At 47.3% G+C, this 27,957-nt stretch overlaps 1 protein-coding gene and 1 long non-coding RNA gene across 4 annotated transcripts in view; both read right to left on the reverse strand.

Moving 5' to 3' along the window:
• LOC135965078 (POTE ankyrin domain family member I) overlaps window positions 1-4,331 on the reverse strand; it is a 31,334-nt gene extending 27,003 nt beyond the window's left edge. Inside the window, exons 1-2 of one of the 2 annotated variants that reach the window (XM_065520585.1) lie at window positions 3,980-4,331; window positions 3,748-3,916 (exon numbers count right to left, since the gene is read on the reverse strand). In XM_065520585.1, coding sequence (XP_065376657.1) covers window positions 3,748-3,916; window positions 3,980-4,331 — 521 coding nt within the window. The remainder of the gene's footprint in view (window positions 1-3,747; window positions 3,917-3,979) is intronic. The other variant, XM_065520586.1, reaches the window with a different exon arrangement.
• Window positions 4,332-16,620: 12,289 nt separating this feature from the next.
• The window catches only part of LOC135965079 (uncharacterized), a 51,338-nt gene continuing 40,001 nt past the window's right edge, over window positions 16,621-27,957 (reverse strand). For both annotated transcript variants that reach the window (XR_010577934.2, XR_010577935.2), the window contains 2 exons: window positions 25,893-26,001; window positions 16,621-19,502 (listed from right to left, as the gene is read on the reverse strand). This is a non-coding gene — a long non-coding RNA (uncharacterized lncRNA). The remainder of the gene's footprint in view (window positions 19,503-25,892; window positions 26,002-27,957) is intronic.

The following is a 27,957-nucleotide window of genomic DNA, read 5'->3' on the forward strand; positions in this document are numbered from 1 at the left end:
ATAATGGGGCATCATATAACCCCTGGTGCCTTACATTAAGTAGAATATGTTATAACAGGCCTGGGGCAGTTCCAATCAGATGACCAGCATTTAGATAAATTTTAGTTCTTAAAAAAACTATGGAATAAGAGGGCTGAGGTGAAAACAAAAACAAATTTCTAAAATAAACTAATTCTTACTTTGGTTTTCAAAAAACTTTAAGCCAAAGAAAACCTGGAAATTCAAATAAACACCATGGGCTCATTTGTTTCAATACTTAGATTTATACAATGTATGTACATCAGATATTTCCAATCTTTCCTATTAGGATTTAAGACTGTTATAAATTTCCTCTTTTTAAAATGGATTTATGAAACTATTTGTGGAGCTTTTTTCAACGTTTACATTCAGGGGTACAGGTGCAGAGGTGCCGGTTTGTTACACAGGTAAACGTGCACCAAGGGGGTTGGTTGGACAGATGATTTCATTACCCAGGCGTTAAGCCCAGTACCCGTTCACTCTATTTCCTGCTTCTTTCCCTCCTCCCACCCTCCACCTCCGATAGGCCCCAGTGCGTGTTCCTTCCCTCTAGGTATCTGTGTGTTATCATTTAGCTCCCACCTATAAGTAAGAACACGCAGTATTTGGTTTTCTCTTCCTATGTTAGTTTGCTGAGAATAATGGCTTTCAACACCATCATGTCCCTGCAAAGGACATGCTCTCGTTCTTTCTTTTATGGCTGCATAGTAGTCCCTGCTGTTTATCTACCACATTTTAGTTCTTAAAACAACTAAAACAGTCTTTATCCAAGACTTATAAATGTTCAAAAAGGCAATTAAAGGTTATCTTTTACTATTTTCTACCTTCAGAAATGTTTTTGTTTGAAAGGAGGGAGGAAAAGCTTCAATTGAGATTAAGTCCTAATGCTCCAACTTTAAATCTCTCAGCTTGCTCATGCCCAGCAGGTAAACATGAAGTTTTCAAAGATGGAAGGATCCTGAGAGATAGTAGAATACGCCTGCCACATAATAGGTGTCTGGCTTATGTCTGATGACTAAATGGACTGAAAGAATGGATAAACGCAGCTTGGGAGTTCAATATTTTTAAAGGAAACTGCTGTAGAGTAGGAGAATACATCTGCAACAGTAATAATCATTTATATTTGCTATTTTAATTTTCATAAGTACATAACTCAACTAAAATGAATCACACTTTTTACACATGTTAACCTATATATAATGAAAAGATAATTATATAATAAAATGTATATACAATAAAATCTACAGGAACAGGTAAACAGAATCTCTCTACTTCTGAAGAGGATAAAAGTTCACAGAAGACAGCCATCCACAGAAATAAAAATAAATAATAGAATGTGAGAAATTAGTTGTATCTATGCAAGCAGCATATTCCTTCTCTTCCCAAGGATTATTTCATTACTAATGAATCTTAACTAAACTTCAGATGTTCATTGCAGAAATCACAGATAAGAGAAAGGAAAAAAATTCACTTACAAATCCCCAGAAATAAGTTTGATTATATTTTCTACATATTTTCAGCTAACACAAGAGCAGATTATATTGGTGTATATGTTTAACAAACTTATTTTTTTCTCACTTGATATAGCAAAGTACATCTTTGCGTGTCAACATATCTCTGTATCTACTGACGCCCTCAATAGTTACTTATTATTCCATCCTATGGATGCACCGAAATTTGTTCATAAAATCTATGAATTCTTCTAAATACACTGCTGTTTTAAGCAATACTAAGAAAAACAGATGTATCTGTTTCATAAAGATATTTCAGCATAATGGAATTGATCAGTAAAAAGCATATACATTTTAAAAATGTGGTTCTTACCACTAAAGTGTGTGTTTGAAAAGCTGCAGCAACTTAAACTTTGAACAACTATATATGTACCACTGTTCTTCATCCTCACAAACTTTGTGGATAAAAAACAGTATTTCATTCCTTTTTTTTTTTTTTTTTTGAGATGGACTCTCACTCCATCGCCCAGGCTGGAGTATAGTGGCGTGATCTCGACTCACTGCAACCTCCACCTCCCTGGTTCAAGCAATTCTCTTGCCTCAGCCTCCTGAGTAGCTGGGATTACAGGTGCATGCCACCATGCCCAGCTAATTTTCTGTATTTTTAGTAGAGATGGGGTTTCACCACACCGGCCAAGCTGGTCTCAAACTCCTGACTTTGTGATCCGCCTGCCTCAGCCTCCTAAAGTGCTGGGATAACAGGCGTGAACCACTGCACCCGGCCTTTCACTCCTCTTCTAACTTAAGTAGAAAACAGTATTTCATTCCTCTAACTTAAATTCCTTCTCCTACCAGGAACACTGTTTTCCTACGTACGTAGGTCACTGGTAGATACGCTAAAAAGTACTATGCCCAATTTTAGAATGCTTATTTTATTATTACATCTGCATATATAGGCCGGGCACAATGACTCACGCCTGTAATCCCAGCACTTTGGGAGGCCAAGGTGCATGGATCACAAGGACAGAAATTCAAGACCAGCCTGGCCAAGATGGTGAAACCCCATCTCTACTAAAAATAAAAAAAAAATTAGCCAGGCATGGTGGCAGGTGCCTTTAATCCCAGCTACTTAGTAGGCTGAAGCAGAGAATTGCTTGAACCTAACAGGCAGAGATTGCAGTGAGCCAAGATCACACCACTACATTCCAGCCTGGCCAACAGAGTGAGACTCTGTCAAAAAAAAAAAAAAAAAAAAAAAAAAAAAAAAAAAATATATATATATATATATATATATATATATATATATATATATATATATCTGCATATATAAATAGGCATTTGTGTTTTCTTCTGGTATGTTTCTCCTTTTGTATATTTAAAATTTTTAATCTATACTCTTATTTTTGTGACATAAAAATCTAGCTGGTTTTCTCCAAAAATGAATTATGAACAATCCACCTTTTTTAAATAATACAAAATATCACCATTATCAAGTGCTAAATTCTTACATATATTTCGGTATTTCTGGATTTCCTATTCTGTTCTACTCATTGATCTTTTCGGCTGTTAGTAAACAATTTGTGGAAATAGCACATGCACATTTTGATATCTGGAAAAGCAAGTCTTTTTCCATTCTGTTACAAAAAAAATAATTTATCACAATAATAAAAGACAGCATGTGTAAAAACTCTAAAACTTTCCTATTTTTATTTGGCTTAGGTAAAAGTGATAAACAGAAAAAGCTCACATCTTCAGAAAATTCAATCTTCCTTTTCAAGCACACAAACCTTCTTGCCATTTCAGTTTCCTTCTAAGGTTCCTCAGTAAAGAACATATTTACATAGGGTACATTGATAAAAAATCCATACTGGATTTTATTTGAAGAATATTTAGCCTTGAAGTTGATATGTTATGGGGCTTCATTCTTAGTTCTCAATATACACTTTTCTATAATACATAGAACATTGCTTTAAAATGTGTACATTAAAAATAATCCGCTGCATCAACTTAATTTTTCGAGTTAAATCACTTTAAAACCATTTATTAGTGTTCTGTGAGGGAAATTATAATTGGATTGGAAATCAGCTCAAGTTTTGTTTTGTGTTGCGGCTCACGAAGGGACCTGTGCCCTGACCTCTGACCTCGCTGAGGTTTCCACACCCAGGGTGGTATGGGGCCTGCGGAGACAAGAAAGCCAGGTCCCCCTCCTCCCCCACCAGGAGGGTATGTCCCCATCATCCCCCCACGTCCCTCCTCCTCCCAGCCCAGGCCCGGTTACCTCTTTTGCTTGTCCGTCTTGTTCACGTCAGTGTCCCTGAGCATGACGATGAGATCCTTTCTGGGGACTTTACCCCACCAGGCAGCTCTGTGGAGCTTGTCCAGATCTTCTCGACGGACGTGGTACCTCGGCTCCATGAAGGCGCTATCGTCGTATTCTTCCCAAGCGCCTACGTTGCTCTTGCTGCTCCTGACTATCTTCACAGCGGAGTCATCCTGGTCTCCAGAAGCGCCCAGGTTGCTCTTGCCGCTCCCCCTGCGGCAGGGGAGGCAGTGGCAGCACCACTTGGCCATCTTGCTCCTGAGTGTCTTCATAGCAGAGTCATCCTGGTCTCCAGAAGCGCCCACGTTGCTCTTCCTGCTCCCCCTGCAGCAGGGGAGGCAGTGGCAGCACCACTTGGCCATCTTGCTCCTGCGTGTCTTCCTAGCGGAGTCGTCCTGGTCTGCAGAAGCGCCCAGGTTGCTCTTTCCGCTCCCCCTGCAGCAGGGGAGGCAGTGGCAGCACCACTTGCCCATCTTCCTCCTGAAACCAAATGGCTTCTTCCCAGAGGACGCAGCCGGCATGGAACCGACTTCAGCCACCATCTGCTTTTAACAGCAGATCCCGTCTACCAACCAGTTTCACCAACTAGCAGGTAACTCCGGGTTTCCGATCTGTTTGAAGAGAAAGATCAATCCCAGCCAAAACCTGCCAACCCCAGCAGGGGAGCCCAGCCCACCCCACCCAGGGAAAACCCACGCCCACCCCAGGAAGGGCCACCCCCCCCCCCCAAATAAAACACCCAGCCCACCCAAGGGAATGCCAAACCCAGCAGAGAAAAGGTCAAGCACAGCAAAGGAACTAGGGAGGAAAGGTCAACCCAAAGGAGAAAACGTCAATCCAAGGAGGTCCCAGGAGGAACAGAAGGCCAAGCGACCCACGCCAAGCCAAGCAAAGAACGCAAAGCCAAGCCAAGCCGCTACGCGCGTGTGCCGTGCGCGTGCAAGCCGTTACAGGCCAGCCAGTTACCAGTTACGCGCGTGTGGCGTGCGTGTACAAGCCGTTACAAACCAGCCAAGCCGTTAGGCGTGTGGCGTGCGCGTGCAAACCGCTACAGGTCAGCCAGTTACGTGCGTGCGGCGTGCGTGTGCAAGCCGTTACAAACCAGCCAAGCTGTTAAGCGCGTGTGGCGTGCGCGTGCAAGCCGTTACGGGCCAGCCAAACCGTTACAGGCCAGCCAAACCGTTTCGCGCGTGCGGCGTGCGCGTGCGGCGTGCGCGTGCGGCGTGCGCGTGCGGCGTGCGCGTGCGGCGTGCGCGTGCGGCGTGCGCGTGCGGCGTGCGCGTGCGGCGTGCGCGTGCGGCGTGCATCTCAGGTGGCGCCAGTGCACGTGGCACAGACAGTGGCGGATCCGTGCAACCCGCATGGTTAAGTCTTGGCGCCACGAATGTCACTGACAGCCTTGTGTTCCCAGCAAACTTCGCCGAGTCAGCGGAGCTTTCAGGCCATTGAGAAGCCTCTGGTGGGGGAAAAAAGCCTCTTGAAGCAGGACTGGGCCTGAGCGCCTGGAACCTGAGGATGCTGACAGCCTCCTATGAAGAAAGCCCCCAAGACACTCCTGGCGGTGCTGTTGTGCCTGGCAGCGGCTGCAGCTCGGAACTCGGGCTGAGGGAGCTGGCTGCAAATGGCCTCAAAATCGCGGAGCACAAGACGCCCACCGAGCCCAGTGCCTGCCTGAGGTGCCTTCCACACTTGCTCCTCTTTGGTCGGCACACAGAACACGAGGCCATCAGCGAGGGGGCACTTGCGGTCACAGGATCGCGGCCACCTCCTGCCCCGGTGCCCCCTGCCTGGTGTCCAAGCCAGAGCCAACAGCTGTGGGGCTTCTGGCCTGGGGGGCTCTGCTCCACTGGCATGCAATAGGGTCAAGGTGCAGGCTGCTGTGTCCAGACTGGCAAGAGGAGACTTGGAGGAGCATCTCCCACGGATGGGGAGATGCAGAAAGTCACCCCCCTGTGCAGATCCTGGGAACACGACACTGTTCCCGCCTCCCTGGTGCTGGCGTCTGAGCTGGACCAGGGCAGTGGCACCTCAACCCTCCTGCTGCATAAGCTCCTCTTGCTTGATAATAAACTAAATTTTGAATGAAACAAAAAGAAAAAAGACACACACACTAAATTTCCTTGTCCCTCTGTGATCCCGAACCAGGAAGCAAGGGGAAGCCTGACCTCCTGGTCTCTCCCCCCAGCTGCAGGCTGAGCAGTTTCCTCCAGTTGGGCTCAGTGGGACCGGGCTGCCCTTCCTTCCTGCATGGACATCCCCATATCTTCCATTGCCCCATACAGAGTGCCATGATCCGGGTTCAAATCCCGGCTCCAGCACTCGTAGCCTGAGTTACCTGGCAAATGCCTTGCCCCCAGGCACCTGCTGTCTGTGTCCTTCCTGACAGGAGGGACGGGAGGTGCTGTCCCTGACATGAAGTGCTGTAACAGTCAAACAAGCGGAGCACGAGACGCCTGGGTGGGGGACTGCCCTGCTGGCTGCTGGGGGTGCTCACCGAAGAGCACCTCCCATCTGCCCACATGGCCTTGCAGGTCTCAGCACTTATTAGGCACTTGACTACGGTAAATCCCTAAACAAAGCCCTAAGCTGCCCTGGGGAATGTGACCAGGGCAATGGACCAGGAAGGACAGTCTGGGGTGCCAGGCATGAGGATAAGCCAATCTCTTCCCGGCAGCTTTGGGTCCCAGGGCACCCTCAGTGGACAGAGAACCCAGAGATGCCACAAGGCTTGAGCTGCATCCCCGAGTTCCAGCCCAGCCATGCCGGGCCCAGGGGTACTTAGGGCACTAAGTTGGGATGAGGAGGGGCCAGGTGACACTCCTGTGTTCCAGGATCTGGTCAAGAGGGTGGTACCCTGTCACTGCCTGGCTCCACCTGGTCCCAGTGGAACAAGAAGAGCAGGAAGCTTCTAGCACCCACCCTCTGGGCCACCAACAGCCAGATCCACAGTGTGGTTACCTGAGTCAGCACCACCTGCCTTGGGGACCGGAGCATGAAGGCCCAGATATGACCAGCACAGTGGGGCAGAGGATGCAGGTGGGCAGGATGTGCTGTGTGGATCCAAGGAGCCCCTCTCTCGAGGCTGGGGCATAACCTCTCCATCTTATTGACGCATAATATTTTACCTCTTTGTAGGGTACATACTGTAGCAGGACGAGCCGCAGACAAAATTCCTCAGACACCGGATTAAAGAAGGAAGAGGTTTTTTATTCGGCCAGGAGCATCGGCAGACTCGCGTCTTAAGAGCCGAGCTCCCCAAAAAAGAAATTCCTAGCCCTTTTTAGGGCTTACAACTCTAAGGGGTCCACGTGAAAGGGTCGTGATAAATCGAGCAAGCATGGGAAATGTGACTGGGGGCTACATGAATCAGCTAACAGAACAAAAAGTTTTACAATGCTTTTTTCATACAGTGTCTGGAATTTACAGATAACACAAGTAGTTTAGGCCAGGGGTTGATGTTATTATTATTACTTTGTTTAACTCCTAGGACTGGGTGGTGGTGCCAAGGTTGTCTGGCTATTTATCTTACTTTTGTTTCTCTCTCTCTTTTCTCCTGTCTTTGAACTAGGCAAGGTGGGGGGAGGAGGGCAGCAGGAGTAGTAGTGGTCTCCTTCCTTAATACAAATGCTTGTTACATGCATAAAATGTGTATTCTGGTTACTTCGAATATTTACACATAATATTGTTATTTAGTCACCATAGTCTGCTGTCAAACATTACAGCTTATTTCTTCTAACTGCAGGTCTCTACCCAATAGCCAACTTCTCTTCATTCTCCCTTCCACACCCCGTCTTCCCGGCCTCTGGTACTGCCATCGCATTCTCTGGGTCCATGAGATCAAGCTTTTTTTTGGCTCCTACATGTGAGTGAGAACCTGCGGTATTTGTCCTTCTGTGCCTGGCTTATTTTACTCAATGACTTCCAGATCTACCCTTATTTCTGAAAATGACATGATTTCATTATTTGTTATGCCAAATAGTATTCTACTGTGTATATTTAGTACATCTTACTTATCCATTCATCAGTTGATGAATACTTGCATTGACTCTGTATCTTTGCTATTGTGAATAATGCTGTGATAAACATAAGCATGCAAGTTACCCTTTGTTACACTGAACTTTTTCCTTTGGAAGAATACCCCTCCCCCACACACCCCCACCCCCCGCCAGTGAGATTGCTGGACCATACAATAGCTCTCGGTGTTTTTAGAATTCTCTATACTTGTTTCCATCATGCTTGTACTGATTTGCATTCCTACTGACAGTGTAGCAGAGTTTCCATTTCTCTGCATTCTCATCAGCATCTGTTATTTTTTGTTTTATTAATAATACCCATTCTAAGTGAGGTGAGATAATATCTCGCTGTGGTTTTGATTTGCATTTCCCTGATCAATGATGTTGAACATTTTCTCATATACATCTTAGCCATTTGTATGTCTCTATTTCTGTCCTTTGCCCATTTTTAATGGTATTGTTAGCTGCCCCCGCAGCCCATGGCCCATAGCTACTCCCACCTGAGCACGCCTGGGGGCCTAGCACAGCAGCTCCTCGCCTGGAATCCAGCATATGCCCTTCCAGACCCGGGCAGTCCTCCCGATGCTCTGCCCAGCCCTGCTGGGAGGGTAGCCGCTGGGTTGGTGTGGCTGCAGGCGGAGACCTTGCCTGCCCTACTCAGCCTCCTGCACCAGCGCCGGGGAGGGTGTCCAGCGCATGGGAAGGTGTGGGCTGGCTTTGAACTCAGGGGAGCTGGAGCGGGCAAGCTGGGAGAGGACCGTGGGCAAAGCCATGGGCTATGGGCTGTGTTCAGGAGGAAGTTTGTGGCCCACCAAGCCTGTGGTGGCGGTTAGGGACGTGTAGTCACAGGACTGGGCAGGGCCTGGACCAGTAGCCCAAAGTCGGCCTCAGCATTGGCACAGCAGGACAGGCCTGGGAGGCCCACTGCGAGGACTGGACTGGGTGGAGGGTCTGAGGCCCTGGCCAGAGTCACAATGGGGCACAGAGCAGGGTGGTTGGAGAAGCCTCCTAGGGCAGAATAAGAGAGTGAGGACTTAGGACTTAGGGGAGTAGTAGAGGAGGAGTTGGGTGTGCCCCCTAAATCTCATAACATACCACTAGGTGCTGTGGGGTTGTCCTTGTCCCCACCACACAGGATGCTGACATATCTGCCACCTTCACCGCCTTCAGGCCCAGATGACTCACCCTGAGCAGTTAGAAAAGCACAGGGAAACATTCATCCTGTGAGAAGCTCGGGAAGCCACTTCCCTTCTCAGGACACCTCCTGAGGCAGCAGAGGCCAGGCTGGCAGGGAAGGTGGGACAGCCGGAACATTTCTGGGGCTGCCCTGACACCTGGTGGCGGCCCTCAGAAACCAGCAGCTGCATGGAGGAAGTGCCAGCCAGCAGGAGTGCAGGAAGCGGGAGAGAGGAAGGAGGAAGGGGAGAGAGCAAGTCCATTCTAGACCAGTGGTCCTCAAACTTGAACCTGCAGTGGCATCACCCTGAGTGCTGTCCCTGACTCGGGAAACTGCTGGAAAACTCGGAATTGCTGGAGAATCTGCATTTCCAAGAGGTTCCCGGAGGCTGCTGTGCTGCTGGTCCGGGACCAAGCCATGGGTCTGAGAAAGGAATGAAGGGATGTCTGCGCTCCTACTGGGTGCCTACCAGGTGGTACTGTATATTACTATACCTTCCTTATAGAGGAGGCCACCGAGGCTGGAAAGGCCATGTTCCCACACTATCCACGTCCGTGCCCACAGAAGTGATAACCTTTTGAGATCAGTGCAGCCCCAGAGACCTCCCTAAGGGTCCCTGCTGCACATCTGTTGAGCAGGTCACAGCCTGGGTTTGTCTGCACCAGGCAGGCAAGACAGCTCCTGAGAATGGGTCCTGCCCGGCACACCTGCCCAGGCACTGAGCCAGGAACACACAAGCTGCTCACCTGGCCTCTGACAGGTTAGTGAAAGAACGGGGCAGGGCCTGCCTGGGGTGCTGCACAGGAGCACCTAGCTCACTGCCCTTTGGAGATGACCCTGTTTGAGAACTGCCATTCTGATGACACAGCAGTGGAGGGTCTGGTGGAGCTGCCAGCTCCCCTGGGGCCCAGGAGGAGTTGCCTCTGACCTATTTCCCAGTTCCCAGGCAGGGGCATGCCCAGAGAGCCATGCAAAGCCAGTGCTGGGCCCCTTCCTTCCTCCCACTGGCCAGTGACTGTCCCTGGGCTCAGTCGCACCACAGGAGGGGAGGAGGCCATACTGTCCAGTGTCGCTTCTCTCAGCATTGTGCTGAGCTGGAGGGAAGGCTAGGAGGCCTCCTAGAGGAGGGGACACCTGTCCAGCAGCTCAGCGGAGGTCAGTTAGGTGAGCAGGGAGGGAGAGGAGAGAGGAAGGCAGAGGTCTCAGAAAGGGCGGGGCTTGGAGGCCAGGACCAGGGGAGTCAAGGCTTTACAGAATCACCTGAGGGCAGGCGGAAATGCAGACTCGGGCCACCCCAGACTCCCTCAGGACGTTGTGGCTTTAAGTCCCAGGAAAATGCATTTCTAACCTGCTCCTGGCCACTGGAGTTTAGTCCTCAGGATTCCCAAGACCTTGGCAAGGTGGCCAACTTGTGCCCCCAATACCAGGTAAAATGAGAGCAAGGTGCCAGGGTAGCCTCTGCCCCAGCCCAGCCCACACTGCCTGCTCCCTGCCTGCTGGGGTCCCACAGGTCCCAGAGCCAACCACCAAGCCAAGCAGGACCTCAGACCTGTCCAGGTGCCTCAGGGCTGGCACACCACGTCTGTCGCCTCATCTGTAAGCCTGCATCATGAGAAACACATATTGTCAGTAGTTACAAAGGTTCCCAGCACCACTCTCCGTGCCTCCCGTCTGTGCTGACTCAGCGAATGCCCATCACAGTCTTTCAGGGTGCTCCTACTGCACCTGTCGTAAACAAAAGGGGAAACGCAGAGGCGAGCTGCCCCCCACAGCACACAGCTGGTAGATGCCCAGTGATGGCTCAGGCCAGACATCACTGCCACCGTGCCTCGTTACCCCCGCATCCACCAGCTTAGGTTAGTGGTTGAAGGGAGAAAGTTCTGCAAGAAGAGTAAAAGTGGGGCATTATGCAAAGACCAATAAAGGGTCCTGGGAATACAGAAATGCCAAGACTCCATGTTTACACTCCCTGGAGGGGCAGAGGAAGCCTTTCCCACCTGCAAAGCTCAGGCGTGGCAGGGCCTTCCTTGGCCATGAGAACAAGAAGGGAATGGTCTCATCTTCGAGGGCTATGGAGACACCAACTGTCACCCAGTTTTACAAATAACAGAAGAGAAGCTCAGGAAAAAAGGAGCAGAGGAAGGGTCAAACCTACAGAGGACTCAAGTGTGCCCAGCACCACGCTCGGCCTTCCCACACACTCAGGCCACTTAGTCCTCTACCAGCCCTGTGGGCTTGGCGTCATCCCTCCCCTCCCGTCATTCACAGAGATGAAAAGGCTCAGAAGGGCAAGCTCTGAATCTGGGGCCCCACGTGGTGTAATCTGGACCCCAATAATGGGGTGTAATCCGGACCCGTCACTCATGTGGTGTGGTGTAACCTGGACCTCACATAGTGGGGTGTAATCTGGACCCCCACATGGTGGGGTGTAATCTGGACCCCACGTGGTGTGGTGTAAGCTGGACCCCACATAGTGGGCTGTTATCCGGACCCGTCACTCTGGTGAGGCCTGGGCAGTGCTCCCACTGCCCCCTCTCCAAGTATGGTCTCGCTGACTGCTGTGCCCCCTCACCTGGCACAGCACCCGGTGGCAGCTCATCCCGGTCAGCTTTGCTGTACGGCAAACAATGCTCCCCCTGCCTTCCGTGACACGGAGCCCGAGGGGCAGCTGTGAAGGCTCTGCCGCATGAGTCCTATCTGGGACCACAGGGGAGGGAGCAGCTCCTGCAGTGGGGAAAAGGATGAGAAGGCTGCAGAAGCCCCCTCTGCTTCCTAAAGCACCTGCTCAAACATGACACACTCACGCCCCCTTCCCCCAGGCACGGCACACCACCCGTGAGGCTTGGACTCTGTTCCTCTGGTGGGCAAGATGACACGGACAGGCACTCGGCATCGGGCAGGAACTTACAGGCTGCTCACAGGAAGGGGCAGCAGGACAACCAAGGGCAATAACGTGTCATCCTCAGCATGACTTTAATTTAATAAAGGACAAACGGATGAAGGAACTATATTCCTTGCTGGAAAGGGTGAACATCTTCTCTAGGTCCATCCACACCAGTTGATAAGTAGGGAAAGAAACGATCGAACAGCAACAAAAATATCCGTGACCAAATGACATTTGTGTTGTGTGAACTAACGATCTGCTTGTAATATGCAACCACTGGCTTTATGAATCAGTAAAAACTCTGCAAAGGAAAGTTAGTATAAACCCAGCTTCCACCGAGCATTGACAATACTTGACAATCATGATCTGTCATTAACTATGGCCTGTTGCGTTTATCAGCAGCTGAGGTGAGGGCCATTTCTTCCTGAGCTCAGACAACACCTCCCAGACTTCAAGCACTGAGCCCAGGCCACATGATTAGCTCTCACCACTGGAAGGGGAGCGCCACTCCAGAGCTGAGGATGGTGTGTCTTCACTGTCTTTTTTTTTTTTTTTTTGAGACAGACTCTCGCTCTGTTGCCCAGGCTGGAGTGCAGTGGTGCTATCTCGGCTCACTGCCAGCTCTGCCTCCCGGGTTCATGCTATTCTCCCGCCTCAGCCTCCCGAGTAGCTGGGACTACAGGTGTCTGTCACCACACCAGGCTAATTTTTTGCATTTTTAGTAGAGACGGGGTTTCACTGTGTTAGCCAGGATGGTCTCAATCTCCTGACCTCATGATCCACCCGCCTCAGCCTCCCAAAGTTCTGGGATTACAGGCGTGAGCCACCGTGTCCCGCCTTCACTGCCTTTTCTTCCAGCAGGTTGTATAAGTTCCCACAGCGGATTCCAAGGCAAAGAGAGAAAAGCAGCTTTGGTACCTGAACAACAGCCTGGAGCAGAGGACTCTAATCCCTTTTGAACCCACAATGGACTGCGACTTGAACAAGAAATAGAGCTTTTCGGTCAGGTGCGGTGGCTCAAGCCTGTAATCCCAGCACTTTAGGAGGCCGAGGCGGGCGGATCACCTGAGGTTGGGAGTTTAAGACCAGCCTGACCAACATGGTGAAATCCTGTCTCAACTTAAAATACAAAGTTAGCTTGTATTGGGCGTGGTGGTGCATGCCTGTAATCCCAGCTACTCACGAGGCTGAGGCAGGAGAATCACTTGAACCTGTGAGGTGGAGGTTGCGGTGAGCCGAGATCCCACCATTGCACTCCAGCCTGGGCAACAAGAGAGAAACGCTGTCTCAAAAAAAGAAAAAGACGAGACAAGAAATAGAGCTTTTTCTGCATTCAGCTGCTGATTTGGGGTGGCTTACTACAGCAGCTGACCTCATGTTAACCTTGTGTGTACAGCGCTGACTTCCGCTTCTACGTCCTGGTGATCCTGGAGGTGAGCTGTGAGCTGCACTGCAGGAACCTTTAGTCACCGACTAGTTCCACACCACACTGAGGAGCCCCCAACCAGGAGTAACTGGTACATCCTAGCATTGTTAGCTATAGAAAAAGTCAAAATGGTATTGGATAAATTATGGGACAAATAAAACGAATAAACAGGTTCTTTAAGTGCTGATATGGAAATATCAGGTATGTTAAGTGAACAATTAAGGCACAGAACAACATACAGAGAAGTTTTTAAGGTCTGACCCAAGGACCCTGAGACTGCCCAGGATCCTTTTACGGGGTCCGCTAGGTGCTCCCTTTCCAACTACACAACAGTATAAGGATGTACATCCTTCATATATCCCAACCAAAAAGCATCACAAAGATGAAAATCCAGCTGTCTTCTACTAAGCATGGCACTAAAGAAAATTGTGATGTGAAAACAATGTCATGCTTCACTGATTCTGTTTTGAAGAATAAGTTTTCTACGTTCTTTTAAAATGTCGCTATAGGCCGGGTGCAGTGGCTCACGCCTGTGATCCCAGTGATTTGGGAGGCCGAGGCGGGCAGATCACCTGAGGTCAGGAGTTCAAGACCAGCCTGGCCAACATGATGAAATGCCATCTCTTCTAAACATACAAAAAAAAATTAGCCGGGCATGGGGGCAGGTGCCTGTAATCCCAGCTACTCGGGAGGCTGAGGCAGGAGAATCGCTTGAGCCTGGGAGGCGGAGGTTGCAGTGAGCCCAGATCACACCATTGCACTCCAGCCTGGGCAACAAGAGTGAAACTGCCTCAAAAAAAAAGTCACTCTGGGTGGCTCACACCTATAATCCCAGCACTTTGGGAGACCAAGGCGGGCAGATCACCTGAGGTCAGAAGTTTGAGACCAGCCTGGCCAACATGATGAATCCCTGTCTCTAATAAAAAAAATACAAAATTAGCCAGGCGTGGTGGCAGGTGCTTGTAATCCCCGCTACTCAGGAGGCTGAGGCAGGAGAATTGCTTGAACCTGGGGGGCAGAGGATACAGTAAGCCAAGATCACACCACTGCACTTCACCCTGGGTGACAGATAGAGACTCTTTCTCACACACACACAAAAAAATTAAATAAAAATAAATATCACTATACAATGGGTTTATTACTTTGTAAATCTCAATTTTATTTTCTAATATAATATTGATATAAATCAATTTTTTTTTTTTTTTTGAGACGGAGTCTCGCTCTGTCGCCCAGTGCAGTGGTATAATCTCGGCTCATTGCAAGTTCCGCCTCCCAGGTTCCCGCCATTCTCCTGCCTCAGCCTCCTGAGTAGCTGGGACTACAGGCGCCCACCACTATGCCTGGCTAATTTTTTGTATTTTTAGTAGAGATGGGGTTTCACCATGTTAGCCAGGATGGTCTCAATCTCCAGACCTCGTGATCTGCCCGCATTGGTCTCCCAAAGTGCTGGGATTACAGGTGTGAGCCACCACGCCCAGCTGATTCACATTTTAAAAGCTCTTTGGGGGCTCAAAAACTTAGTAGTGTAAAATCATACTGAGATTGATTCAAGCACCACTGTTGTATATCGTATACTACTTTCGTGTAAAAAAGAAAGAAAAATCATCTTGTACTAGCTTACAATGCATAAAGAAAGCTATTAAGGATAAACCACTATCAGTGGTACTGGGCAGATGAAAGACCTTTTACTGAATGTATCTTTTTGTTGTTAATTTTCGAGCTATGTATAATCTATTCACGAAAGTAAGTTAAAAAAAAAACCCTAGGGGGCCGGGTGCGGTGGCTCACACCTGTAATCCCAGCACTTTGGGAGGCCCAGGCAGGCGGATCACAAGGTCAAGGGACTGAGACAATCCTGGCCAACATGGTGAAACCCTGTCTCTACTAACAATACAAAAATTAGCTGTGCATGACGACGTGCGCCTGTAATCCCAGCTACTCAGGAAACTGAGGCAGGAGAATCGCTTGAACCCTGGAGTCAGAGGTTGCAGTGAGCTGAGATCGTGCCATTGCACTCCAGCCTGGCAACAGAGCGAGACTCCTCTCAAAAGAACAAAACAAAACAAAACAAAACCCCTAGGGGCCAGAGGAAGCAGGAAGGCCAGCCCCAGAGAAGATGGAATAGGCCAGAAAGTCTGTGTGTGGATGACACCACCTCAGCCCAACCCCTCCAGAAACATGGTCTCCAGGCAAAACATCAAAGGATTCTTCTCTAAACAAACAAAAGCAAGAGACAGAGCTTCCAGGGTGTGGCTCCCCCAACTTAACTGTAACCGGCAAACACCATCACCACACACCCAGGGTCTGCAACATGGGAGGCAGCCAGAAATAACTGTAACCGGCAAACACGATCACCACACAGCCAGGGTCTGCAACATGGGAGGCAGCCAGAAATAACTGTAACCGGCAAACACCATCACCACACAGCCAAGGTCTGCAACATGGGAGGCAGCCAGAAATAACTGTAACCGGCAAACACGATCACCACACAGCCAGGGTCTGCAACATGGGAGGCAGCCAGAAAAGCTAGCCCAGAGGAGAGGGAGGCAATTCAGGAACTAAAATGATTTTTTAAAACAAAAATAACTGGCCAGCGTGGTGGCTCACGCCAGCACTGTGGGAGGCTGAGGCGGGCGGATCTCGAGGTCAGGAGATCAAGACCATCCTAGCTAACACGGTAAAACCTCGTTTCTACTAAAAATACAAAAAATTAGCCGGGCGTGGTGGCGGCGCCTGTAGTCCCAGCTACTCGGGATGCTGAGGCAGGAGAATGGTGTGAACCCGGGAGGCGAAGTTTGTAGTGAGCTGAGATCAGGCCACTGCACTCCAGCCTGGGCGACAGAGCAGGACTCCGTCTCAAAAAAAAACAATAAAAGTTAAAAAATAAAAATAACAAAAAAAGAAGTCATGTATCCAAAGATGCTGGAGAAGTTATTGGACACACACTGCCGGGGAGTCTGGGTGGGAAAAATAGTGTCCATTTTCTCACAGCCATCCCGAGTGTGACTACACAGGCCACTCCTGTTTGTGGAAATCATATATTCACATGGCACAGGGAACAAGAAGGCGTTTTAACCTCAGATGTGGAGACCTACTACCTGCATGCTCCTGAGTAAATTATTTAACTTCTGGGCCTTGGTCCCTCCAGTGGAATACCTCCCTTACAGAGTCACTAAGAATTCAGTGAGTTGTCTCTGATGTGACGATATAGTCTAGCATTTGGTAGGTTCTCAATAAATGGCATTCTTATGATCCATGACAGCAGAAAAAGCTGAGAGTATGTTACTACAAAGTAATTTTTTAAAGACACAGAAGTCACAATGAAACATGCTTTAAGGTTAATGCTTTAATGTATTGACATTTTCACTTACAAATGTACAATCTGCATATGTAGGAAAAAATCAGTTCTCTAGACACAACAGAATACTAGAGACGGGAAAGCAATCACAAAAAGATCAACTCTGGGGAGAAAGTGGAACTGCATTCCATGCCTTCATCTACGCACACTAGGGAAGGAAAAAGAAATATTACAGAGGATCAAAACTTGTGGAAAATACACTTGGGTCATTTTGTCTCAACTGCAGGACCTTCTTATGATCCAGATGGCTACCTTGAGTCCTGGATAACCTAAAATGGGCAAAGTCTGGCCTTGTTCACAAATGATGACCCGAAATATTAACAGTTCTCCCTCTCCTCTTTAATATCCAAGACCCTGAAGCTGACTCAAGGAATGAAAAGAACAACCGGATCAGCATGTATATAATGTCACTGGCCAACTTCTTCAAGGTATGGATTATTTAAAAGTACACATGGAAGTAAAATGCTTACTCAAACCCGAATAAGAAGTTTCTTCTAACTCAAGTACTTCTTGACTTGTACGAAGTGTAGCACTGTAAACAAAGGACATCGTTGAGAAACCGAGGCTATCAAAACATTGGCATCTATGGGAGTTGTGGCCAAGAAATAAAATACCTGAGTGACCTTATCCCGAGTATGCATTTTACACCAGGATCAAGTCCCTAGTGACAGTCAAGTTCCAGGCTCATCTATGGCTGCCTAATGAGGCTGGCCCCACTGGGATGGGGACTGGGGAGGGGACACACATGAGTGCCCAAGCTTCAGTCCACACCTCTCCCCTTCAGCCAGAAGCAGCCAAGGGAGCACAGGAACATCTGCCTCAATAGCATTTTGGCAGCAAAAATCAATACTCTGTGGTTCCTGGAATTCTCACCCAGCAATTCCAAGTTCAAAATTACCAGTGCAACATGAAAAACTGTTAATAGTTTTTAAGTAAAGGGTACATACAGCTTTAATAATGATTATAATCTGAAGAAAGTCATTCTTCTTATACAGGATGGAGAATCCTCAAAGCAACATTTTAAACCATGGACACTAGACTTGTCATATATTACATCTATTCAGAGATGAGAGATAAAACACACATCCTTCCATGTGGGAACAGATACTCCCATGTCAACACGTCCCCTAGGATCAGAGAGAAAAGCAGACCCGTGGTCACCACTCAGTTTCTCTGGCGTCTGACTTTAGATGGAGTCCCAGGTAGGTTGGCCTAAGTTGGCCTCAGAGGGAGGTGGCTGAGCAGCAAAGCAAGACAGCATGTGTGTAACCAGCCAGGCAAAATAACAAGTCTGTGCTACCTGGAGTGTATTTTCAGGACAACAGGACCATATGGAGTGTGGGGCAGGGACATTCACTGTGCTAAACTGCCTCTGTAAAAGCACACTGTTGAAAGCATGCGGGACAGAAAACTGGAATAATTCAGAGCTTAAAAACAAGAAATAACAGAAATGTGAATATTTCAAATACATACACCAGAATATTGAAAATAAGAGCATTTGACAGAAAGGCTGGAATGGTTTTTCCAAAGACTCACACATTTTGGGGCTCAAAATTCAATGTTCTAAGCTTCTCTATCACAAAGAGATCAAGAACAAAAGCAAGGCTGGGGATCCTGGCCGGGCTGAGTGGTACCTTGAGCCAGTCCCTGTGTCCTGAGGGTCCCTGGGCCCCATTTCCCACCCATAACCCAAGTCTGCTCAGCTACGGTCTGCCCTGGTGCTCCGTGAACAGCCACAGGCCCCACTTCTGCACAGGATGGGCCTTCAGAGAGATGAGAGCATCTCCCGCACAGCGCAACCCCGTGAAGGCCTGAAATGGGAACGCCCTAACTAAGGCTCTCCTTCCGCTCCCTCGCTGTTCCTTTAACATTACATCCTCAGCAAGTAGAAAACTAGGCTATCGGGAGGCTTAGGCAGACACACACTCAAACAGCTCTCTTGGAATAAAGCAAATCTGCCTTCACACACTTGTTATTGTTCCGGCTTCTCCAAGTTTTAAAGGATAAAACCCTCAAACTTGCAGGCTCAAATCAATTCCCAATGCGGGAAACGTTCTCCAAGTATGGCTACCAAAACCATACCAGAATAAGGTGAGAAGCAGCAGCTAGAGTCAGGCAGACTTCTGAAGCATCATTTTTCAAAGGCGGGCTGTGCCCTGTCATCCTGAGCCGTAGGCCTTGCCGGGGGCCTGTGGAGCCCCAGAGGGCAGGACAGGGGCTCTCACACCATGGCCCCGGGAAGTACCTGGGAGCTTACCAACCCACAACTCCTAAAGTAACAAGCAACCAGTTCTGGTCTGTGGTTTGAAAAAGTTAAATGGAAAGCTATAGCTTTTCTTGCCACAATCACTCATTAGGCATACAACACTATATTACCAGCATAACATGAAAATAAATTAACCCTTAAGCACTACACCTAACTCTAAAAAGAAAATGCCTTTCAAAACAGGTGTGCTCAAATAAGGTGTTCCGAGAGTTGCACAAGGACAGTCTTGGAATGAGCCAGTGCCCCGGAGAGCCAGCGTTTGAACACAACAGCACAGTTCAAACCTTTCTCTGTGGTACTTATGTGGATTAGTTACAATTATGACATCACTACTTTCAAAGGAACCATTAAAACTATTATTAAAAACATTTGTCACACACAGAAATGCCCTGCAAATCATATTATTGCACACAGGGTTATCAGAAGCTATGCACATCAAGACCTTGAGGCCCCTAGAAGACCCAAAATAGAGACCCTAAGGCCATGCCCGTGGCTGCTCCTGCCAGCATGCCCAGTGCCAGGTCACTGTCGTTGTCTCGATACTGCTCTCGAATGATGACTTGGTTAGCAGGCTGCTGTCCATAAAGTCCTAAAACAGAAGGAAAGTAGTAGATCCCTAAGCAGCAGTTTGTGAAGTTTAACATCACACGAAGTGCCAGTTCTCCTTTCACAAAAGGGATCTGCTGTCTCCTGTCACACTGGCGCCCCAGCCCTCCTCCACAGCAGGCACATCGTGTGGCCCACATCCCTGAAATCGCACTGGGAGGAAACCAAGATCCTCAGCTCACTAAGGGCCAAGGTCCCTAATCTGCAAAGAGCAGAACCCTAAAGAAGCTTTCAGACTCCAGCCTTTGATTTCTACTTCAGCCCTCCACACCATGCTTACTGGGTGGCAGACAAATGGGGAACATGGGAGAGACACAGTGCCCAACAAAAGCCCAAAAAGGAAATGCTCACTTAAAGCAAATTAGCTTCTTAGTATGCATGCAAACCAATTTTTAAATTAAACCTTAAATCTGCACATATAACTTGATTTTTTTTCTTCTTTTTTTTTTTTTTTTTTTTTTTTTTTGAGATGGAGTCTTGCTCTGTGCCCAGGCTGGAATGCAGTGGCATGATCTCAGCTAACTGCAACCTCCACTTCCCGGGTTCAAGCTATTCTCCCACCTCAGCTTCCTGAGTAACTGGGACTACAGGTGCCTGCCACCACGCCCGGCTAATTTTTGTATTTTTAGTAAAGACAGGGTTTCACCATGTTGGCCAGGATGGTCTCAAACTCCTGATCTCAAGTGAGCCACCCACCTCGGCCTCCCCAAGTGCTGAGATTACAGGCGTGAGCCACAGCGCCCGGTCTACTCTTCTTCTTTTTTGAGACAGTCTCACTCTGTCGCCCAGGCTAGAGCGCAGTGGCTCGATCTCGGGCCACTGCAAGCTCCGCCTCCCAGGTTTACGCCATTCTCCTGCCTCAGCCTCCTGAGTAGCTGGGATTACAGGCGCCCGCCACCACGCCTGGCTAATGTTTTGTATTTTTAGTAGAGACGGGGTTTCACCGTGTTAGCCAGGATGGTCTCCATCTCCTGACCTCGTAATCCACCTGCCTCGGCCTCCCAAAGAGCTGAGATTACAGGCGTGAGCCACCGCGCCCGGCCCAGCCTACTCTTTTTTACTACATGTCTTTATGGAGAAAAAATATTTATGTTAAGAGGTGAAAACTTCAAAAAAACAAACCACAGACAAATTTAATATTTAATTTGCAAGACTAAAATTTACAACTGGAAATGTACTGTTTGCTCTCTTCCATGCTTCACAGCTACAATGCCTAGTAGCTAAGTAGCTTTCAAACTGCTCAGGTATTAATAGGGTTAGCTTTCCTCCTTGATCCTCTATTCCTTTAATGGTTCAAAGGCTGGCTGGCCAGGCTAGATGGCTGGCACCTGTAATACCAGCACTCTGGGAGACAGGCGGGTGGATCACTTGAGGCCAGAAATTTTAGACCAGCCTGGCCAACATAGTGAAACCCTGTCTCTTCAAAATTTACCAAAAAAAAAAAAAAAAAATTAGCCAGGGGTAGTGGCGCATGCCTGTAATCCCACGCTGAGGCATGAGAATTGCTCGAACCTGGGAGGCGGGGGCTGCAGTGAGCTGAGATCCTGCCACTGCAATCCAGGGTCTGGGCAACAGAGTGAGACTCTGTCCCCCCCCCAAAAAAAAAGAAAAAGAAAAGAAAAAAAACAAACTACTCACTAGTGATGTGCACATGTGGATGAAGAGCAGAAGTGAAACCCTCAGTGATAACAAAGGTGAACATTTCCAACCACTTGCAGCACTACATACACTGAAATGCTCTTACTCAACTGAGTGCGCTCTTATCCCTATTCTGCAGATGGGCAAACTGAGGCACACAATGGTTAAGGACACTAAGGCCACACAAACCCAGGCATTCTGGCTACAGTATGCATTTATACCCACTAATGCCTCAAATCCAACAGAAGATGATGAATGACAAAAATCAAAAGGCACAGAGTAGTACAATGAAACCATTGTAAATACAAGGGCTGATCTCGTACAGGTAACAGTATTGGAAGCAAGTGATTATTTTTGCAATGTTTAAATTTCAAAACTAGGGAATTATGGCATTTACTTTCACAGCCCTGACATTTTAAAACATTCAGTAATGTTAACTCCAACTAGCCAAATGTAACACGATGAAACCTGTGAGCTGACCTAATGAGAAGCTCTCCTGGAAAATCTGCATTCTCCTGCCCTTGCAGGTCATGCTGAGGTCCGCTGGCTGCAGGACCAGGCCACTCTCCTGTGGCTCCTGCTCAGCTCTGCTCCTGCACTGAACTCAGTCCTTGCCAGAATCAGCTGTGGATGCTTCCAGGTCACACTATTTTAATTGCCTAGTTTAACTAATACTACATAAATGGTCAAAATGTGAATGAGAAAAAGGCAGACACAGTTTCTATGGCAACTAAGATACTACAGGAAAACTAAATAAAGGAAGGTACTTTTACAAATTATCATCAAATCAGGGAATGGAGAAAACTATAAAAGATGGAAGGATGGGAGCACTATAGTCTCAAAATCTAGAAGTCTGCTCTTGGACTTACCCCTGGAAACTGCAGTGCAATGACGTGTCATGAGGATGGTCTCTACAAGACAGAAATAGAAGACTCCAACCAAAGGAGCCAACTCAAAGCAAACACCCTAACCCCACATGATGAGAGAGCCGAACGAGCACCCACTAGTGGGTGAAATCACAGCACAATGTTTACAGAACGTCTACAGTACTCTGTACTTTCTCAATTGGCTGACCAACCACTGGTCCCAATCACTCAACAGAAAGCCTTAACCAGCTCTGTGCGTGACTAGGAGGGTTCTTGTGGACTAGCTCTAGGCTCTGAGACCCTGGCAGACAGGATGGCATGGAGGTGGCAAAGCACCCATCTGGTTGTCAGCACAAGCTGCTGTGTATCAACCACAAACCCAGCTGACGCTTCCACAGCAAGCAGGTCTGGGGGCTGCCTGGTCACCACCCTGAGGCAGGCTGCATAATGCCCACTGATCCAGCCCCTTACGTGGCAAGCATTCCGAGTACTGCCTGTGAGAGTGCTACTTCTACTCTACTGACGAGAGCTAAGGGCAAGGATGGACTCATTTCTGGAAGCGCCCTAAACAACCACGTCCGCAGTATCTGTGCTCTCTGTACAGTAAGAAAACAGCGGCAACTGCCCTAAGAAGCTGAGAAAGAGGCTGGCTCTCATGTGGCAAGGCTAAGGCTTAAAACTCACCACCCCATGGGATTCCAACAGAAAAATGTGCAAAAGGAAAATGATTCATAAAAGGGGATATAAACTAAAGCAACTCGATGATTCCACTTCAGACTTACTGAAGCTATCAAAACTTTCAGAGCACAACAAGCAATCTTTATGGAATTACAGATAAACCACAGCATCAGTAACTGCTAGTGATATTATCAGTTGGTAAATCATTCTGGGATCAACTTGGTAAAATGCTATCCAGATTTAATGTAATATTAAGAGTTGAAATGATTACAAATCTGGGATGTCCCTTAAACTAATCCAGAGGTAGAGAAAGGAGGCTGAGGTAGAGATAAAAGATTAGACATGATGTGGTAACTACTGAAGCCAGTGATGGACACATGATAGTTCATTATACCATCATCCCTATTTTTTATGTTTGAAAGCATTTATATTTTTAAATCATATCCAAAAGAACCCTCAAAAATGTCTATGCTTTCTGACGTATTAATAGAGATGCTTCTCAACTTACAATGGGGTTACCTCCCAATAAACTCATCGTAAGTTGAAACATCATAGTCAAAATGCATTTAATATGCCTAACCTACTGAACATCATACCTTAACACAGCCCACCTTCAACTGCTCAGAGCACTAACATCAGTCTGTAGCTGGGAAAATCAGCTAACACAAAGTCTACTACAATCAAGTGTCGAAGATCTCATGTAATTGAATGAGTACTACACTGAGAGTGAAAAACAGAATGGGGGTAGGAGTACCTGAAGTACGGTTTCTACTAAATGTACATTGTTTTTGCACCATCGTAAAGTCAAAAAATCATTAAGTCAAACCATCCTGCGTTAGGGCCTGTCTGCATATACAGACATATTCTAGTTGGGGGAGGAAAAAAAAAAGAACTATATTCTAGGCCGGGCAAGGTGGCTCACACCTGTAATACCAGCACTTTGGGAGGCCAAGGCGGATGGATCACCTGAGGTCATGAGTTTGAGACCAGACTGGTCAACATGGTGAAACCATCTCTACTAAAAATACAAAATTAGCCGGGTATGGTAGCACATGCCTGTGATTCCAGCTACTTGAGGGGCTGAGGCAGGAGAATCACTTGAAACCAGGAGGCAGAGGTTGTAGTGAGCCGAGATCATGCCATTGCACTGCAGTCTGGGCAACAAGAATGAAACTCCATCTCAAAAAAAAAAAAGAAATATATTCTAATGCATATTCAACAGGAACAAAAAGGAAAATGACTAAAGATGTTCAAAGAAATATCTACAATAGCAAAAAAAGAAAAAAAAAAGAGAGAGGAAAAAAACAGCCAATACTGGAAGGTTTAGTAACACGTCACCCAATATGATAATAGGCAATTACTAAAAATACTTATGAGTATTACGTAGCACTTGGGATTCAATACATATAATTTAAAAACAAGACTAGAAACACAAATGCATGATTATAAGGAGAAAATATTTTATATGGAGGAAGTACGGGAGGTCCTCAAATAGTTTCATTTAACGTAGTTTCATTATAACATTAAGAAGAAGAAAAGAACCGATTCCCCTCGGGGCATCGCCTGTGCAGAGCGGGAAGGTTCTTTCCACGTTTGCGTGGGTTTTCTTGGGATAGGTCAGTTCCTTCCCATCCCAAAGATGTGTCCCTGAGGTGAATCAGCGTGTCTAAACTGTCCCAGTCGGAGTGAGGGGGTGTGGGTGAGTGTGCCCTGCAATGAGATAGGATCCTATCCATGGTGCATTCCCACCTTGAGCCCTGAGCTGCTGGGAGAGGGTCCAGCCACCCATGGCCATGAACTGAAATAACTGGGTAAATAATTATCTTACTTGTCTTTATTAATCTTACATGTATGTAGAGCTCACATTAATTTCAATGGTTAATATTAGAAGTGGTGATGTTTTTGTGACCAGAAATAAGCCACAGAAACTTAACTCTTGTTTATACCAATTAATCTGCGGTAACATCAGTTTCATTACATGTTGTTTCACAGAAACTCAGAGTTTCCAAGAATCTACTGTTGATGTTAAGTGAGGACTTACTGTAATTCAAACAAAAGTATGTGTGCTAGACTCACAAGACAATGGACAAATATTTAATCTGTCATAATTCTTTATTATTTTAATGGTTTTTCAACTTGACATGAAAAAGAGTCAAGCAAAGCAGGATCCTCCCAAGTCCCTGCTAGTTGAGTGACTGTGCCTCAGATTCCCAGAAGAGAGCATTGTGGAATTTCTCTATTTCTACTCCAGACTCCAGAACCCGTTTTAAGTGCTAAATGCATCCAAAGCCAAAGCAACCACCAACAACTACAAGGACACCATCTGAGATTGTAACCAGAGGCCTCCTTGACTTCTCTGGGCACCACGATCAGTGGCCCACCCTTCTGGTACCAGCTCACCTCCCTCTGCCTCTGCACTGAGACACCATGCTAGTTTTGCTCACAGCCCGGGATTCCTCCTCCTCCTGCAAACCCCCACATTCCTGTCTCTCAAGCTCAGCCTCTGGCTCCAGCCCACCCACCTGTGCATCCTGTGCTATGGTGCTGTGCCCACTGTGCCTGGCCAGCCTCACTTCACAGGGGCCATCGACCACAGTTCTGCCCTCCCCACCCTCACTGCAGCCCCAGCAGTGGCCAGCATTGTCCCACACCTCCACCCTGCCAACCACCTTGCCCAGGAGACCCAGACATGATACCCCTACACCAGCTACTCACGCCTGCCATGTGTTTCATGTAAGGTGAAGAACAGAAAGAACAGACTCCAAGCCCAGAATAAATACAAGCCCTTTCCAGGCCTCTACTCCACTGTGAAACAGAACATCACCTCAGAAGTGATAACTTTCCAAGGACCTCACCAGAAGAACAGCTGAAAGGTCCCTCTCATCCCTTAAAATGGGCCTCTTACTCTGGCTGCTTCTCAATGTAAGTGAATCCCAATAAGTACGAAATTCTCTGAGAACTAATCCAGACACAATTAGCAAAGTTCTAAAAATCAAGCCTACTCTAGCTTTGCAGAGCAATATGAAACTACCAAAGGCTTTTTTAAAGCACAGTAACACAGTGATATGTGGTCTACAACCAGAAAATACAGCTCACTTAACCTTAAACTGAAAAATAAAAATGTTTACAGGTCTCTCTGGTCTACTCAGCAAATGGACAGAAATGAGGAATGAAAGGCTGGCTTGAGTTACCTGCATACGGGTACTGGTAGGGCACGGCATACGCCTGCCCATTCGCAGCATAGACAACTTGAGTTCCTGGCGGGTACGCACCACTATATGGCCCATAGCCGTACGCCTGCTGAAAAGAAACAGGCCCATTAGAAATACAATTGTGAAACTTCTAGTAATGTATTAAAATTGTGGTCTCCAGGTTGCAATCAATAAAATTTAACAGTCAATTAAAAAGACAAAACAAAACATGAAACAGTGTGGTTATGCCCCCTGTTTTAAAATTACTAAAAAACAAACAAAAGCTACAATTGGACCCCACTTTCAGGCTACAGAATGAAGAAGGCAGAAAAACACAACAAAAGAAGAGAACTGGACTTGCATGAGATTTGGATTTCAATTCAGTTGTGCTGTTAACCTGACCTTCAGTAAGTCACCTACCTAGGCCTTCCTTTGCCCATCTGTAAAATGATACGGTTGGACAAGGTGATAAGGAGATTCACTGAAACCACTATCCTCCAGGCGAAGCCAGCCTGGAAGCAGAACCCTCTGTGGCCCAAGTTCAGCAATTCCAGGCACAATATGGAAGATGAGGGTGTCCTGAGGTACCTGGGCAGGTGACTGATGGTTTTCGGGCTGCACACACCTATGAAAAGACATGGCTAGAAATGGGCAGCAGATGCACCTCAACCGGCAGTGAATGACCACTATGTGCTGAGAAATACTGAAATCAAGACCGGCCTTCCTGGCATACTCACAGGCGAGAGGAGATCAGACATACTTGCACAATCACTGTCATTCTGTGACAAGTGCTCTGATACAGGGAGAACAGAGGTGTAGCCAGGCAAATGTGTGTGTAGATCTAAACCTGTTATCTTACAAAAGCAGGAGACAAGACTCCCACTTCTCGAAGATGGAGTAGACATTCTTTCCTGTATTCCTCCTGCTAAGTATAACTACAATCTCTGGACATTATATACAAAGCAAACACAAGAAGACTGAAGAGTGAGGAGAAGACAGACAGGCACGGAACTTTAGCACCTGAGGGAGGACCTGGGTTTCCTTTTTGCTTCACACATCCCACACTGGGTAATGGGGAAGGTGGCAAGCTGGAAGCGCCAATCAGTGCAGACCAAAAAGACCCTGAGAAGAGCTGCTCGCTTTAACAAAGAATCTAAGAAAGAAAGGAGCAACCTAGCAAGACAGATCATTTTTAGACAATAACCTCTCTACTCCAGAGAACCACCACAGAAAAACCTTCAGCCTCACACCAGCAAAGGCCAAGTGTGAAGAGCTTGAATTTCCATGCTCAGCAGGCACCGCCGGGTCCTCAGAACACCGTTGAGTAAGACTGAGTAGGGGGCTGGGAATTTCTTCCCTGCCAGATGGAAACAAAACACCCCCATCCCGCTGGGTGGTGTCCATGGAGACCATGTGGGGAGCCAGAACCCCACTCCCACCCAGCAGAAAATACGGTGCCCTCCCTATTCCACTGAGACCAAGCCGAGAGTGAGTCTTTCAGGACGTCTCAGTGGCAACCATAGTATCAGCGGAGGCTCTGGGGGAAACAGTAAGAGCCTTTCCTCTTCTCAGACAGGGTGATTTCAGTGGAGATCTAGTGAGAACCTAAATTCACAACTCCTTCCACAGCGACAAGAAACCTGGACCATGGGTGTCAACTGAGGCTCAAGGCGAGCCTGGACTTCCACCTCTACCTGGCAGCAATAAAGCAGCCCCCGAGAAGCACGTCTGCTAAAACATGAGATTTAAATAAGATTCAGTCTTACAGTACTTAAAATGTACAGCTTTTGATCAAAAGCCATTCATCACACCAAGAACCAGGAAGATCTCAACTAAATGAGAAAAGACAACAAAAAACACAAACACAAAGATGGCAAAGATGTTAGAATTATCCGGAAAGATTTTTAAAGCAGCTATCATAAAAACTTTTCAACAAGCAATTATGAACATACTTGAAATAAATAAAAAATATAAAGTATCTACCATAAAACAGAAAAATCTCAGTAAAAAGTATATAGATACATACATTCAATTTTTTATATATCAAGATATAAAGAATAACCAA

This window comes from Macaca fascicularis, chromosome 9 (genome assembly GCF_037993035.2).
Source record: "Macaca fascicularis isolate 582-1 chromosome 9, T2T-MFA8v1.1".
Classification (NCBI taxonomy): Eukaryota; Metazoa; Chordata; class Mammalia; order Primates; family Cercopithecidae; genus Macaca; species Macaca fascicularis.